Source organism: Salvelinus alpinus, chromosome 7, assembly GCF_045679555.1.
Source record: "Salvelinus alpinus chromosome 7, SLU_Salpinus.1, whole genome shotgun sequence".
NCBI classification, from domain to species: domain Eukaryota; kingdom Metazoa; phylum Chordata; class Actinopteri; order Salmoniformes; family Salmonidae; genus Salvelinus; species Salvelinus alpinus.
The window spans coordinates 31,506,577-31,522,259 of record NC_092092.1 but is presented as its reverse complement, the minus strand read 5'-3'; the positions used below and the strand labels follow the sequence as shown (position 1 = coordinate 31,522,259).

The 15,683-nt window shown below is 41.8% G+C and overlaps 1 protein-coding gene across 1 annotated transcript in view; it reads right to left on the bottom strand.

The window, feature by feature from the left end:
• Positions 1-15,683, bottom strand: part of ogfod3 (2-oxoglutarate and iron dependent oxygenase domain containing 3) — a 34,511-nt gene that overhangs the window by 3,338 nt on the left and 15,490 nt on the right. Inside the window, exon 8 of the mRNA XM_071409846.1 lies at positions 15,338-15,461. Within this exon, the coding sequence (XP_071265947.1) occupies positions 15,338-15,461 (124 nt within the window). The remainder of the gene's footprint in view (positions 1-15,337; positions 15,462-15,683) is intronic.

Sequence of the window (15,683 nt, the reverse complement as noted above, 5' to 3'; positions counted from 1 at the left end):
CCATTTTTGCTACACACTGCTGTTCCAATAAGCCTTCAGTATTACGCTCAACTGCAATAGCAAGGTGTCTTTCTAGGGCAGATCCTTATGATTGTTTTTTTATTGTGTGAGTGTTTTTGTCATTACCATTTAAATATAAAGCTGGAATTGTTGTCTGTTTTTTTATAGAGCATTATCTGGGAGGAAAGTTGTGTCTGATTTATATAAGTCCCCCTAGCTGTCTGATAGCAGAGGATGGCAGGGGAAATCAGCGGGAGGCGTTAATAGAATTTACACTTTGAAAAACTAGACAAAGGGAAAAAGGAGAGAAACGGTAAGGTGACAGCTAAACAAAAGACAGAGAGAGCGCTAGCGGAAATGACAAGAGCTATAATAGACAAACTGCTGCTTTTCCCTTCACTGAAAAGGAGGGTATTTCAGGTATTAATAAATTAATGGTATTAGTCATAGATAAATGGTAAAGAACACTTCATTTGAGAATAATCCTTCTCAAGCCTGGGAAATGTAAAATATTTGAAACGTTTATTATGAAAAGGCACTATTGTTGATAATGTGAATGTCAGCTACTACAGTCAAGTTCAAAATGATTGACACCCTTGATAAAGATGAGCAAAAAAGACACACAAAAAAAAAATACAAATACTGAGGTATATTGTTTGCAACAAAAAAAAGGAAATTCAATTATTTTATACTAATACAATTGCCCAGAGAAAGAGATTTCATATTTTCTACTCAAAAAGATAGGGGTCAAAATTATTGCCCGTGTTTTCAATACCTCACCTTGCAAGTATAAAGACACAGCCTTTTTCTAAAATGTTTTATGAGACTGAAGAACACTTTGGGAGGGATCTTAGACCATTCCTCCAAAAATAATATTTCCAGATACTTGGTTTCCTTTGTCTGAGCTTAAGGACTTCCCTCTTCAATTTAAACCACGTATTCAATGGGGTTCAAGTTCAGAGACAGATGGCCATTGCAAAATAATGATTTTGTGTTTAACTAACCATTTTTCTTGTGGATTTTGGGCCTCAGGACCAGCGTGAGCAAAATAACCACATAACATCAAAGATCTACCACCATATTTTACAGTAGATATGGGATTCTTTTCCACCCTCTTTCTTTCGACACCAACCCCACCACTGGTGTGCATGGCCAAAGAGCTCTATTTTCATGTCATCTGACCATTGGTTCAAATCCAAGCACCGGTTTGAATCCAAGTGCCGGTTTAAATCCAAGTGCCAATTTGGGCTGTTATGGTGACCGTATTACTGCCACACCGATGGTCACGAGTCATGACCGCATTCAAATTCTCCGTGACCGTTCAGTCACGGTAACTAGGCTTCTCCAAGCTCTGATGCTGCTGATGGTAATTAGTAGCGTACCAAACTTGCTAACGGCCTGGTACTCCGCTCTCTATTGTCCCTCTAATCACTCAGACATTAATGCAAATATAATCGAAAATCAAATCAAACACTTCATGAGTGCCCATGAGCTCATGTTGCGCAACATTTCAATAGGCTATGCAATTGCGTGAGAAAGTTGAGATTGCCTGTATTAAAAAGAGGATCCCATCCACTTTCTATAGGCTAGGCCTACTATATTTATTTCTCACCTTTCCTAATAGACCATTCCTTCGCTTCACACATTGCTTCGCTTTACAACAGGAGTATAGCCTACCTGGCTAGAATGAAAATGAACCTTGGCAAAAGCATCCTCCATTCGCTATTTAACGTGAACTCACCCCATTCCGTACAAAATGTGCGCAACCGCGACATTCAAACGAGTCTGCAAAGAAAACTAAAGGGACTGTAGCGACTGTGTTGACTTCAAAATCGGGGGTGTGAACTACGTTTCTATTCAAGTGTTGATCGACATGGTAATGGATCTATAGTATTGGAGAAAAGTTGAAAAAACTGACCCTCCGTTACATCATGACGTGTCATGCCGTAACGTACAGCACACATAAAGCAACTATTTCTGTCTTACAATCTCTCTCCACCAGGTGTAGCACTTCTCTCATCGTTTATAAACAAGAAATGGACAGTGACTGGGGTAAGGGGGGGATACCTAGTCATTTTTTGCGTCATCACTGTAAGCGATCATCATTCTCAAAGCCGCTGTTTACTTCTGAAGATCACTTTAGCACCGCCCTAAAAACCCAATTCAAATTCGACACAAACCTTCAAATAGGTATGTAATGACACATTATATAAACTCTTTATAGTGTTTTATTTACATTTTAGAGGCGATAAGGTGATAAGTTGGACAGATCGAGTGAAAAAAAGCAGTTTTACCACACGACATCTCTCCTTCTCACTACCACGCATTAATTTCGCTTCCCCACCCGCCATTTTTAAAAAGACCCGACGGAGCTCATTGCCTTCTTGAATCATGCAGAAACGGGCAGCGTGGAGGTCTCGGCATGGATTTAGGTGGAAAGTGGAGAAAGTGTGCTTTACAATGGTATTGACATTACAGTTGATCTGGAGGAATTACGTTTTTTGGGCACTAAAATAAGGTCAATTGTACGGACCAAGGCGATGTACAAAAGGGAGTGAGTTTACGTTAAGTGCATCGATGACATGTATTTTTTTCCCTGCCCCTGTTCTGAGACAGATGCATGATAATGGTCCATTCTAAATCAAAACTAATTTCACACATATAATATTTAGTATATGTAAAGACAACAATAAATTAAGAATAGTCTGATGGGTGGCAATATGATGATGCCCAATGTGTGCAGTAAGGCAAGAAACAGCAACAACAACAAAAAAGCGCCTTTTTTTTAATCATAGTCGCACACCTCACGTAGCCTAGCCCATAGGCCTATATATTTGATAAACTTGTATCACAACTAAATTGGCCAAATCTACTCCTGTTGACCAAAAGGTGGGTTTGAGGAGGCCCAAGCGAGCAGGGGGCAAGTCCACCATTTTTGAGCACAGTTGCTCCGGCCCGCCATCTCTGACATTCCATGCAGATGTATTGGTGCTTGCAAAGGACTCCTTGTCCTCCAAGTATCCGATGCTACGAAATCTCTCCCTGACCAAACAACAGCTCTCCCTGACCCAGCACAATCCCAATCACTGCAGGATCTGATCACCGCCACCAACCAGACCTCAGATGGGGTGGCTTCCATACCCACCTCCCTCACTGCAGAGACACTCCTCCGGCAGCATGCCCAAGCAGTCAGCTTCCCTGAGGAGCTAAAACCTCTGAAAGCCAGTAAGGAAGTGGCTAAGGACAGCCGTCTTCTCTCACTTGCCCCAGAGTACGACCAAATACTCGGAATGATCAGAGTTGGAGGGAGGCTGCGCCAAGCATATGTCTTGGATCCTGATGCTATCCATCCAATTATCTGAGACTCCAGACACCCTCTCACCAGCCTCCTCATAAAGAGTTATGAGAAGCTTCTCCACCGGGCCAGAGAGAGTATATGGGGAGATGAGGTGGAAGTACTAGATACTTGGAGGATGAGGAGCCCTCGCAAGCACCAATACGCCTGCATGGAATGTCAGAAATGGCGGCCGGAGCAACTGTGCCCAAAATTGGGAATTTGCCCGGTGCTCGCTTGGCCTCTTAGCTGACCATTTCTGGGCCCAATACATTTGGGATTACTTACCAATCCTAGAGCACAGAGGGAAATGGGAGGAGGGAAATGGCCAGCCTGGACACTGGCCAAGTAGTAATGATAATGGCCCCTCTACTCCCTTGAGCCTCCTGGGTGGTGGGCCATATCACCAAGACCATGCCTGATACCGATGGTCGTGTTAGATCAAGGGAGATCCAGGTAAAGAACCTGACGTATATCTGGCCATTTGCCCAGATAATTCCTCTCCCTGAGATGACAGAGGACGTGGAGGGATGAGCTTTATGAGGAGTGTGGAATTCAACAAAATCCCAAGGTGGCTGTGGAAAAGGCCAATGGAGTTGGTGGAATCGCCCTTTAATTCATGGCCGCTTGCGCAGCTGGGCAAGAGTTCTTTAATTAGGTCGGGTGGAAATGTCAGACAGATCTCAACTCATTAAAAAGGAGGAAACGGCCACCGCCCCGACCTCGCTGCTTTCTCTCCCCCAACGCCTTCTAATCCAGACATTGTGTGTGTCGACAAATCAACATAACAGATTTGGTGGATTTATCTTTCATCTGAACTATCTGTTGCGCTCGGGAGAGCGGGCCATCAGTTATAGTTTATAGTTATTATCGCGGAGCGCAGATTGCCCGCGCACGCTTCAAACCTATTGTGTTATATCAATGGACAATGATCACGGCCCTACAGATCATCACGGCCCTACGGATCATCCCGGCCCTACGGATCATCCCGGCCCTACGGATCATCCCGGCCCTACGGATCATCACGGGACAATTAAACCATTGATATATGGTCAAATGTAACGAAGTGATATGTACATAAGACAAATCTGGAAGTATGAAATATGAAATGTAATTATTATTTGCAAAATTGATCACCCTGAGATCAAACAGATTGAGATTATAGATTGAGTAATTGATCGATTTATTTGAATTATGATTATGATGAACGGTTACGATCCTAATTGACTCAATCATGCTTCATATTGAATTCATATTGAACTGAATTGCTGAACTAATTCATTATGTTAATAATGAGAATGATTGTTATTATGATTTGATTTTGGGATTATGAATTTGATTTGATACATGTTGTTCTGTTTCCTTTGTTATGCAGCAAACAAAAAACGAACCATTAAATATACCACTTTGTGGTTAAAGTAATTCCTGCTTCAGTCTCCTCAATTCCTCTGTCATCTGACCCGTAACCACCTGTTCACCTTCACTATTGTCAGCCATCCTACCTGTCGGCTACACACACAGATTCCAATAATCTTTCAAACTTCTTAAATTGAAACACATTAAACCGCTTTACAACCGGTGTAGAGCCTAACTGGCATACATACAGTGCTGTGAAAAAGTATTTGCCCCCTTCCTGATTTCTTTGCACATTTGTCACACTTAAATGTTTCAGATCAAACAAATTGAAATATTACAAAGATAACCAAAGTAAACACAAAATGCAGTTTTTAAGTGATGATTTTATTTATTAAGAAAAAAGCTATCCGAACCTTCATGGCCCTATGTGAAAAAGTAATTGCCCCCTAAACCTAATAACTGGTTGTGCCACCCTCAGCAGCAACAACTGCAATCAAGCATTTGTGATAACTGGCAATTAGTCTTTCACATCGCTGTGGAGGAATTTTGGCCCACTCTGCAGAATTGCTTTAATTCAGCCACATTGGAGGGTTTTCGAGCATGAACCGCCTTTTTAAGGTCACGCCCACAGCATCTCAATTGGATTCAAGTCCGGACTTTGACTATGCCACTCCAAAACTTTTTTTTTTAAAGCCATTCAGAGGTGGACTTGCTGGTGTGTATTGGATCATTGTCCTGCTGCAGAACCCACGTGGGATTCAGCTTGAGGTCACGAACTGATGGCCGGACATTCTCCTTCAGGGTTTTTTGGTAGAGAGCGGAATTCATGGTTCCATCAATCACAGCAAGTCGTCCAGGTCCTGAAGCAGCAAAGTAGCCCCAGACCATCACACTACCACCACCATCACTACCGCCACCATCACTACCACCACCATCACTACCATCACTACCATCACTACCACCACCATCACTACCATCACTACCACCACCATATTTGACTGTTGGTATGATGTTCTTTTTCTGAAATGCTGTGTTACTTTTACGCCAGATGTAACGGGACGCACACCTTCCAAAAAGTTCTACTTTTGTCTCGTCAGTTCACAGAACATTTTCCCAATAGTCTTGGGGCTCATCAAGATGTTTTTTGCCAAAAGTGAGACGAGCATTTATGTTATTTTTGTTCAGCAGTGGTTTTCGCCTTGAAACTCTGCCATGGATGCCATTTTTGCGCAGTCTCAATCTTATGGTTGAGTCATGAACACTGACCTTAACTGAGGCAAGAGAGGCCTGCAGTTCTTTAGATGTTGTTGTGGGTTCTTTTGTGACCTCTTGGATGAGTCGTCGCTGCGCTCTTGGGGTAATTTTGGTAGGCCGGCCACTCCTGGGAAGGTTCACCACTGTTCCAAATTTTCTCCATTTGTGGATAATGGCTCTCACCGTGGTTCGCTGGAGTCCCAAAGCTTTAAAAATGGCTTTGTAACCCTTTCCAGACTGATAGATGTTAATTACTTTGTTTCTCATCTGTTCCTGAATTTCTTTGGATCGCGGCATGATGTCTTGCTTTTTGAGATCTTTTGGTCTTTTCTACTTCACTTTGTCAGACAGATTCTATTTAAGTGATTTCTTGATTCAACAGGTCTGGCAGTAATCAGGCCTGGGTGTGGCTAGTGAAATTGAACTCAGCTTTCCATAAAATGTGATTAACCACAGTAAATTCATGATTTAACAAGGGGGGCAATTACTTTGTCATGAAGGTTCGAATAGCTTTTTTCCCTTAATAAATCAAATTATCACTTAAAAACCGCATTTTGTTTTTACTTGGGTTATCTTTGTGTAATATTGTTTGATGATCTGACACATTTAAGTGTGACAAATGTGCAAAAAAATAAGAAATCAGGAAGGGGACAAATATTTTTTCACAGCACTGTAGGTGGCGCGTGAGCTTCAAGTTTGGGATAGATCATTTGCACCATAAAAAAAGCACCTTTATAATAAAAACAATATAAGCATAATCACATTTGTGGTCACTTTTGAGAACAGTGTTTTCCCGCTAATTGATTGCATTTTGGAACATTCGCGTGAAGAAATATCCTAATAGTTTATCAACATCTTAAGATAAACATTCTGATCGGTTGCATCAGCCTAATTGCTTTTAAATGTTGTTGTTTTTATGCGAGTGGTTGTATTAATTTGGGATCTTTCGATTCCCACAACTGTCCCAGAGTATGTTTGGAATATTTATTTATTGCACAGAAGGACAAGTTGACCAATAAAATGTATACTTTTGTACTATGGGGGATAGTAGATTGACAGAGGCTAGTGCTTTTGCTGTTCGTTAGTCCTATTCATCTTATTGGCTGACAAAAAGTAGGCTAAATGTGGAGAGTTCTTCTAACAGCTTCAATATGAAACTCGGAATTCGATGAGGGACGCACGCAGTTGCGTCCCGGATGCATTTGTCTTCACTTGTAGCCTACTTCGGAACTGAGATGCCTGTGAGAAGGACCAGATCACCTGACAGGCATTTGCTAATAACAATTGAGATATCTGAGAGAGCCATGTGAGCGATAGGCGCTTCGGAACACAGCAGCCGGGAAAAGGGAATTCTAATTATTATATTCAGCCCAAGGGCCCAGCGGCCACTTTGGTCGCAAAAGGCTCCGAATTCTAAGCAAATCTTGTCTGCTAAATTAACTAGTGTAGCCCACAGCCATATGGCATAGCCATATCAGGGCCTAACATAAGAGTATGCTATTCTGTTCTTCCGAAAAAGACTACATTTTCTTCATATCATGTTTATTTAGACTGGTCTTAAATAAATAATGGGTTTATTGTGATCGTGAAGGCTATATTAAATGGATTTATTAGACTTTTGAAATTGAATTTCCAAAGGTCTGCATCAATGGCTTGTAGGCTGTGCGTGGAAGCCAGGAGATGCAAAAAGTTGTCTATTAAATAGCAGTTATTTGCTTAACAATCACTGGCTGACAAAAAAAAGACAGTTATTTTCCCACGCACACCAGTGGTGGGTTTGGCTTAGAAATCAAGGATCTGAAAATATTCTGTATGAAGGAATGGTCAAAGATCCTTCCCAATGTGTTCTCCAATCTCCTAAAATATTTTTGAAAAAGGCTCAGTGGTATTGAAAACAGGGGAGTCAATAATTTTGTCCCCCACCTTTTTGAGAGAAAATAATTTTCTAAGTACACATATTTATTAAAATCTTACTCTGAGCAATTGTATTAGTATAAAATACACTTTGCAAAAAATTATGTCAAATACTATATAGCTCAGTATTTGTATTAATGGTTTTATAGTTTTCTATACTCATCTTTATCAACGGTGGCAATCATTTTGGACCTGACTATATATCAAGCCAATGGATTAGTGATACAATAAGAGACGGTAGAAAAATGATCTAATCTGAGAAAGCTTCAATCAAATCAATTATAACATGGATAGTTCCAGTCTTGCCTCACAATTGGTCAATGAGTATTCCAACCATTCATGTTCTTCATGACACAGTCACAGTTGAATGAATAGAATTCACATGCCTCTGCTCCTCCTCTAGCTTAGCGGCTTACAGATTTATGGAGCAGTGCCAATATTCAGGAGGATATACAGTAAGTTATCTTTGCATGCATAATCACGTCAGTGAAGCTCAAGCGTGGCCGTGCACATTTCTCCATGAGACCAGATACAAAGCTAAGAGGCTGCTAGTGAGCAAATCAAATCAGACTCCTATCAGCCAGACTCCAAACCAACCCACTGATATTGCTGTGCCCATGGCCCCACAGGCTATTGTATTTTATGAGGCTATTTAAACCTCGGCTGAGTTTCAGTGAGTAGAGGGGAAGGGAGGGAGAGAGTTAGGGTTAGTAGCTTTTGCTAGTCTGCCCTGGCTACAAAGGCAGGCCAATTGTGATCTTTTGCCAAATTATTAGCAAAGATCTGATCTGATTTGTCAAAAGACCAATAAATGGGCAAAATATCAGAATTGGGCTGCCTGTGAAAATGCAGCTATTGAACATGAAGGAGATAAGTGTTCTCTGTCTCCAAGTTAAAGTACATGGTTGCAGTTCAATAATGGTTGCAGCTCAACAGTGGCTGTAGTGGCATCCACTCCTTAGTTTCCTCTCCTTTAACTACACTCATATGAAGAAACAGGATAGAAGGAAGCAGTGTGGCAGACAAATAATGGACGAAGCTTAATCAATTCTTTGAAACAGATGTGCAGGGCTAGAACAAAAGCCTGCACACACAGTAGCTCTCCAGGATGTGAGTTGGAGACCATTGATGTAGAAAGAGACAAGGCAAGAAGGGAAGGAGGAAAGGAAGCTACCTCAGACTATTAATAGATGCAGGTGTATGACTCATCCAACCCTGTAGACAGTAGAAGCTGCTTAGCCTACAAAACGTTACACCACCCACGCTCTCATCAGCAGAAAAGCATCCCTATCCTCCAGACAATTAATCTATTCCTCCCACACCACCATAATTAATGATCTGCACTGTCACTTTCTTTCTCCCCAAACTGCCAGGTGTGTTATGCATGAATTAGTTATCTGATTTTAAACTGTATATCTCGGAGTCTCATAAATATATTAAAGTGCCTGGGTTGACTTATGTGCAAACCCCTAATGTTAAAGTAACGAACTCCTGCGTTGTGGATGTAAAGAACCCTTTGTGTCTGTAAATATTCTGTTTGTACATATTGATATATCCTTGTATGATCTGCTAATAGGAGTACAAGGGGGATCGTCTACAGCAGGGGTAGGCTGAATCACATCCGATAGTGCGGCGCATAATTGGCCCAGCATCGTCCGTGTTTGGCCGCCATTGTAAATAAGAATATGTTTTTAACTGACTGGCCTAGTTAAAAAAAATGTTTTTAAGATATTCACCTGGGGGTCCGCAGCCCGCTAAGGGTACTGCAGGAGGTCCAAAAATACTTAACACAAAATTATTTAAAAGAAAAATAGTTTTAAGTTTTTCGGAATATCGCTAGAAACAACATAAAATATGTTTTAATTACATAAACTACCTACTGTAGAAAATATGATAATATCTTGCAGCAAGTGCTGCTGGTAACCTTTCTTGACTTTGACCTTTGTTAAACCAGCTTAACGAAAATGTGTTTGGAGTTACCTTCTAGCTAACAGGCTGTTAAATTACACTTCCTCTTCCCATTATTATGTAGGGAGGTCAAAATAATGAAAAACTATCTACCAAATCTATTAATTAAAAAAAGTACAAAAAAAGATAACTTCTCCTTGCCATTATCATTCACCCGAGGTTGGCTAATATATGATGGGGGTCCCTGGGTCGCGGTTTGCCTGGGAGGGGGTCCCTGGGCAAGAAACGGTTGAAGACCCCCAGACAAGCAGCCACAGAGGGACGACTGGGATTCGTGGTCTTAAAAGCACCAATCAGACAAGCCACCTGATCCTACAGGATAACACCCATTAACTCATGTGACTTGACAGACATGCCCTTTTCGCCACTTCCTCCGATCCCTGGATCTGCATCTCCCCTCCTATGCCTCTGCCTCAATCTCTCCTTTCCTTCCTGATCTGTTTCTCCCCTTTCAATCTCTCTCTCCCTCCTTCCTTCTACCTACAAAATATGTCTCCCTCCCTCTCCCCACTGCTATCTCAAACAGCCCTAATTATCTCAGTGTGGGGTTCACTGCATCATTAGACCACAGAAGTGGGGTGATCTTCATTCAATATAATGATACAGTGAACACGTCTCCCACTTGGCTCCAACCTGGAAATAACTACTCCTGAATAACATCATGAATTATGCCGGAGTTTCTTTCGCTCAATCTTCATAAGCAACGGCACACTGACACTCCAAACCCCACTGGGTCAGTTTTAAGCTCTGCTCCGTCTTCTCTCTCATAATAATGTAATGTGGCTCAGCGGAGGACTCAGAGGGCTCTGAAAATGGACACATGGTAGTCCCAGTTTTAAACCATTCAGGCTCACCCTCTCCTTCATTCTTTTTTCATCCCCTGCCTCCCTGTCATATATACAGTACCAGGCAAATGTTAGGACACACCTACTCATTCAAGGGTCATTCTTTATTTTTACTATTTTCTACATAGAAGAATAACAGTGAAGACATTAAAACTATGAAATAACACATATGGAATCATGTAGTAACCAAAAAAAAGTGTTAAACAAATCAAAATATATTTTATATTTCAAATTCTTCAAAGTAGCCACCCTTCGCCTTGATGACAGCTTTGCACACTCTTGACACTCTCAACCAGCTTCATGAGGTAGTCACCTGGAATGCATTTCAATTAACAGGTGTGCCTTGTTAATTTGTGGAATTTCTTTCCTCCTCCCAGCTGCCCACTGCACTGGGGCTAGAAAACACTGTCACCACCGATAAATCTACTATTATCGAGAATTTCAATAAGCATTTTTCTACGGCTGGCCATGCTTTCCACCTGGCTACCACTACCCCGGTCAACAGCTCTGCACCCCCCACAGCAGCTTGCCCAAGCCTCCCCCATTTCTCCTTCACCCAAATCCAGATAGCTGATGTTCTGAAAGAGCTGCAAAATCTGGACCCCTACAAATTAGCAGGGCTAAACAATCTGGACCCTCTCTTTCGAAAATTATCTGCCAAAATTGTTGCAAACCCTATTACTAGCCTGTTCAACCTCTCTTTTGTATCGTCTGAGATTCCCATAGATTGTAAAGCTGCCGCGGTCATCCCCCTCTTCAAAGGGGGAGACACTCTAGACCCAAACTGTTACAGAACTATATCCATCTTACCCTGCCTTTCTAAGGTCTTCAAAAGCCAAGTTAACAAACAGATCACCGACCATTTCGAATCCCACCGTACCTTCTCCGCTATGCAATCTGGTTTCCAAGCTGGTCACGGATGCACCTTAGCCACGCTCAAGGTCCTAAGTGATATCATAACCGCCATCGATAAAAGACAGTATTGTGCAGCAGTCTTCATCGACCTGGCCAAGGCTTTCGACTCTGTCAATCACAACATTCTTATTGGTAGACTCAACAGCCTTGGTTTCTCAAATGACTGCGTCGCCTGGTTCACCAACTACTTCTCAGATAGAGTTCAGTGTGTCAAATCGAAGGGCCTGTTGTCCGGACCTCTGGCAGTCTCTATGGGGGTGCCACAGGGTTCAATTTTCGGGCCGACTCTTTTTTCTGTATACATCAATGATGTCGCTCTTGCGGTTGGTGATTCTCTGATCCACCTCTACGCAGACAACACCATTCTGTATACTTCTGGCCCTTCTTTTGACACTGTGTTAACTAACCTCCAGATGAGCTTCAATGCCATACAACTCTTCTGTGGCCTCCAACTGCTCTTAAATGCAAGTAAAACTAAATGCATGCTCTTCAACCGATAGCTGCCCGCCCGCCTAGCATCACTACTCTGGACGGTGCTGACTTAGAATATGTGGACAACTCCAAATACCTAGGTGTCTGGTTAGACTGTAGACTTCCAGACTCATATTAAGCATCTCCAATACAACATTTTAATCTAGAATAGGCTTCCTATTTCGCAACAAAGCATCCTTCACTCATGCTGCCAAACATACCCTCGTAAAACTGACTATCCTACCGATCCTTGACTTCGGCGATGTCATTTACAAAATAGCCTCCAACACTCTACTCAGCAAATTGGATGCAGTCCATCACAGTGCCATCCATTTCGTCACCAAAGCCCCATATACTACCCACCACTGTGACCTGTATGCTCTCGTTGGCTGGCCCTCGCTTCATATTCGTTGCCAAACCCACTGACTCCAGGTCATCTATAAGTCCTTGCTAGGTAAAGCCCCGCCTTATCTCAGCTCACTGGTCACCATAGCAGCACCCACCCGTAGCACGCGCTCCAGCATGTATATTTCACTGGTCACCCCGAAAGCCAATCTCACCTTTGGCCGCCTTTCCTTCCAGTTCTCTGCTGCCAATGACTGGAATGAATCACTGAAGCTGGAGACTCATATCTCCCTCACAAACTTTAAGCATCAGCTATCAGAGCAGCTTACAGATCATTGCACCTGTACATAGCCCATCTGTAAATAGCCCATCCAACTACCGCATCCCCATATTTATTTACACACATACATATATAAATAATATATTTACACAAATATTTTTTTTAATTGCTCCTTTGCACCCCAGTCTCTCTACTTGCACATCATCTTCTGCACATCTTTCACTCCAGTGTTTATTTGCGAAATTGTAATTATTTTGCCACTACGGCCTATTTATTGCCTTACCTCCCTAATCTTACTTCATTTTCACACACTGTATATAGTCTTTTCTATTGTGTTATTGACTGTACGTTTGTTTATTTCTAGTGTTTGTTTATTCCATGTGTAACTCTGTGTTGTTGTTTGTGTCACACTGCTTTGCTTTATCTTGGCCAGGTCGCAGTTATACATGAGAACTTGTACTCAACTGGCTTACCTGGTTAAATAAAGGTGAAATAAAATAAAAATGAATTAATGTGTTTGAGACAATCAGTTGTGTGACAAGGTAGGGGTGGTATACAGAAGATGGTCTTTTACCAAATAGGGCTATGTCCATATTATGGCAAGAACAGCTCAAATAAGCAAAGAGAAATGACAGTCCATCATTACCTTGAGACATGAAGGTCAGTCAATCCGGAACATTTCAAGAACTTTGAATGTTTCAAGTGCAATCGCAAAAACCATCAAGCGCTATGATGAAACTGGCTCTCACAAGGACCGCCACAGGAAAGAAAGACCCAGACTTACCTCTGCTGCAGAGGATGAGTTCATTAGAGTTACAGGCCTCAGAAATTGCAGCCCAAATAAAAGTAACATACACATCTCAACATCAACTGTTCAAAGGAGACTGTGTGAAATCAGACCTTCATGGTTGAATTGCTTCCAAGGAACCACTACTAAAGGACACCAATAATAAGAGACTTGCTTGGATCAAGACACACGAGCAATGGACATTAGACCGGTGGAAATCTGTCCTTTGGTCTGATAAGTCCATGTCTTAGTGAGACGCAGAGTAGGTGAACGGATGATCTACGCATGTGTGGTTCCCACCGTGAAGCATGGAGGAGGTGGTGAGATGGTGTGGGGGTGCTTTGCTGGTGACACCGTCAGTGATTTATTTAGAATTCAAGGTACACTTAACCAACATGGCTACCACAGCATTCTGCAACGATACGCCATACCATCTGGTTTGCACTTAGTGGGACTATCATTTTTCAACAGGACAATGACCCAACACACCTTCAGGCTGTGTAAGGGCTATTTGACCAAGAAGGAGAGTGATGGAGTGCTACATCAGATGACCTGGCCTCCAAAATCACCCGACATCAACTCAATTGAGATGGTTTGGGAAGAGTTGGACTGCAGAGTGAAGGAAAAGCAGCCAACAAGTGCTCAGCATATGTGGGAACTCCTTCAAGACTGTTGGAAAAACATTCCAGGAGAAGCTGGTTGAGAGAATGCCAAGTGTGTGCAAAGCTGTCGTCAAGGCTACTTTGAAGAATCTAAAATATATTTAAGATTTGTTTAACACTTTTTTGGTTACTACATGATTCTCCCATACGTGTTATTTCATAGTTTTGATGTCTTCACTATTATTCTACAATGTAGAAATTGTAAAAATAAAGAAAAACCCTTGAATGAGTAGGCATGTCCAAACATTTGACAGGTACTGTATATTCTCTATTTTAAAAATAAAGGGCTTCGGTCGTGTGCCGAGAAGATTCACAGCAGTCCCTCCTCAAAAGCCTTCACAGTCTTTCCTTCTTTTTTTCTTCCCCATTCTTTCTCTCAGCAGTCACATACATGTCATTTGCATGTCCTCTCTTTAATAATAAAGGACTTCGGTCATGTGTATTCTGAAGGTCTGTCAGATGAAACACAGAACTCACTGTCATGAGACCACAGAACTCAATTCCATGAGACGAGAAAGAAAATAAAAATACATAGTAGAGGAAAGAGAGAAGACGGCAAAATGGATCGTTTCAGAAACTACAAGAGGCGGATAAATCCATAGCCAGAGAGCCAGAACAGAGAAAAAGTGAGAAAGGGTGAGAGAACGCAAGCCCAGAGTCTCATGTGGAGAGGACTGAATATGGACATCACACACTTCCACTCAACCAGCGGTGTCAAACACAAGACACAGAGAGATAATATCTAATCCCATCAGTTTCTTTTGACACTAAACAGTTTACACATAACCACCATACTTTACAATCATCTATAAATAAATGCAGACTATTAATTACCAGGAGGATAAGAGTGAGAGTTAACATGATCAACAGTGTTACCTAATACAGCGACTGACAACAGCATTAGCCGAGGCCCCCCAAGGACAATCACGGCTAATCCTGCAGCATTTACGGCCTTACTTCCACACAGTCACCCATTTACAGGGGATTAGGGCTCATTTAGACTACACATAAACACTACTTTAACCATAGAGAGAGTGGACACTTACGAAGCACTGCTAAAACTGTTAAACGCTGATTACAATGTACAGCCAAAAGCGATAGTAATAATGTCATAATAATAATAATAAAGGGATAGTAAAAATGAATAGCACTTACAAAGAGTTTTCCACTAGATTTTTAACTCTTTTACATTGTATGGAGATTTACCTGCTCGCGGTTCCACAGTGCGGTTGCCATTGGAGTCCATGAAGATGAACCTGCCTCCGGTGAAGTCTGTTCCGTAGTCAGACAGGTAGAGCAGAGAGGTGTAGTCAAAGGATCCGTAGGTTACCTGTTATGTTGGTAAACACACAACAGGTTTTTAAATCTCTGCAGACAAACAATACACTCACTTGTTGGCAGTAATACCGAGTGGGATTCTTTTTTTGTTCATACCTATATGCCTTAAATTTTCCCAGCACCAGACGACAATTTGGGAAGTTTTGCCTTATTCAAGTATTTTCATCAAACAATATGTACCGAAAAGGAATAATGCCAGCAAGGGAGATTTAAG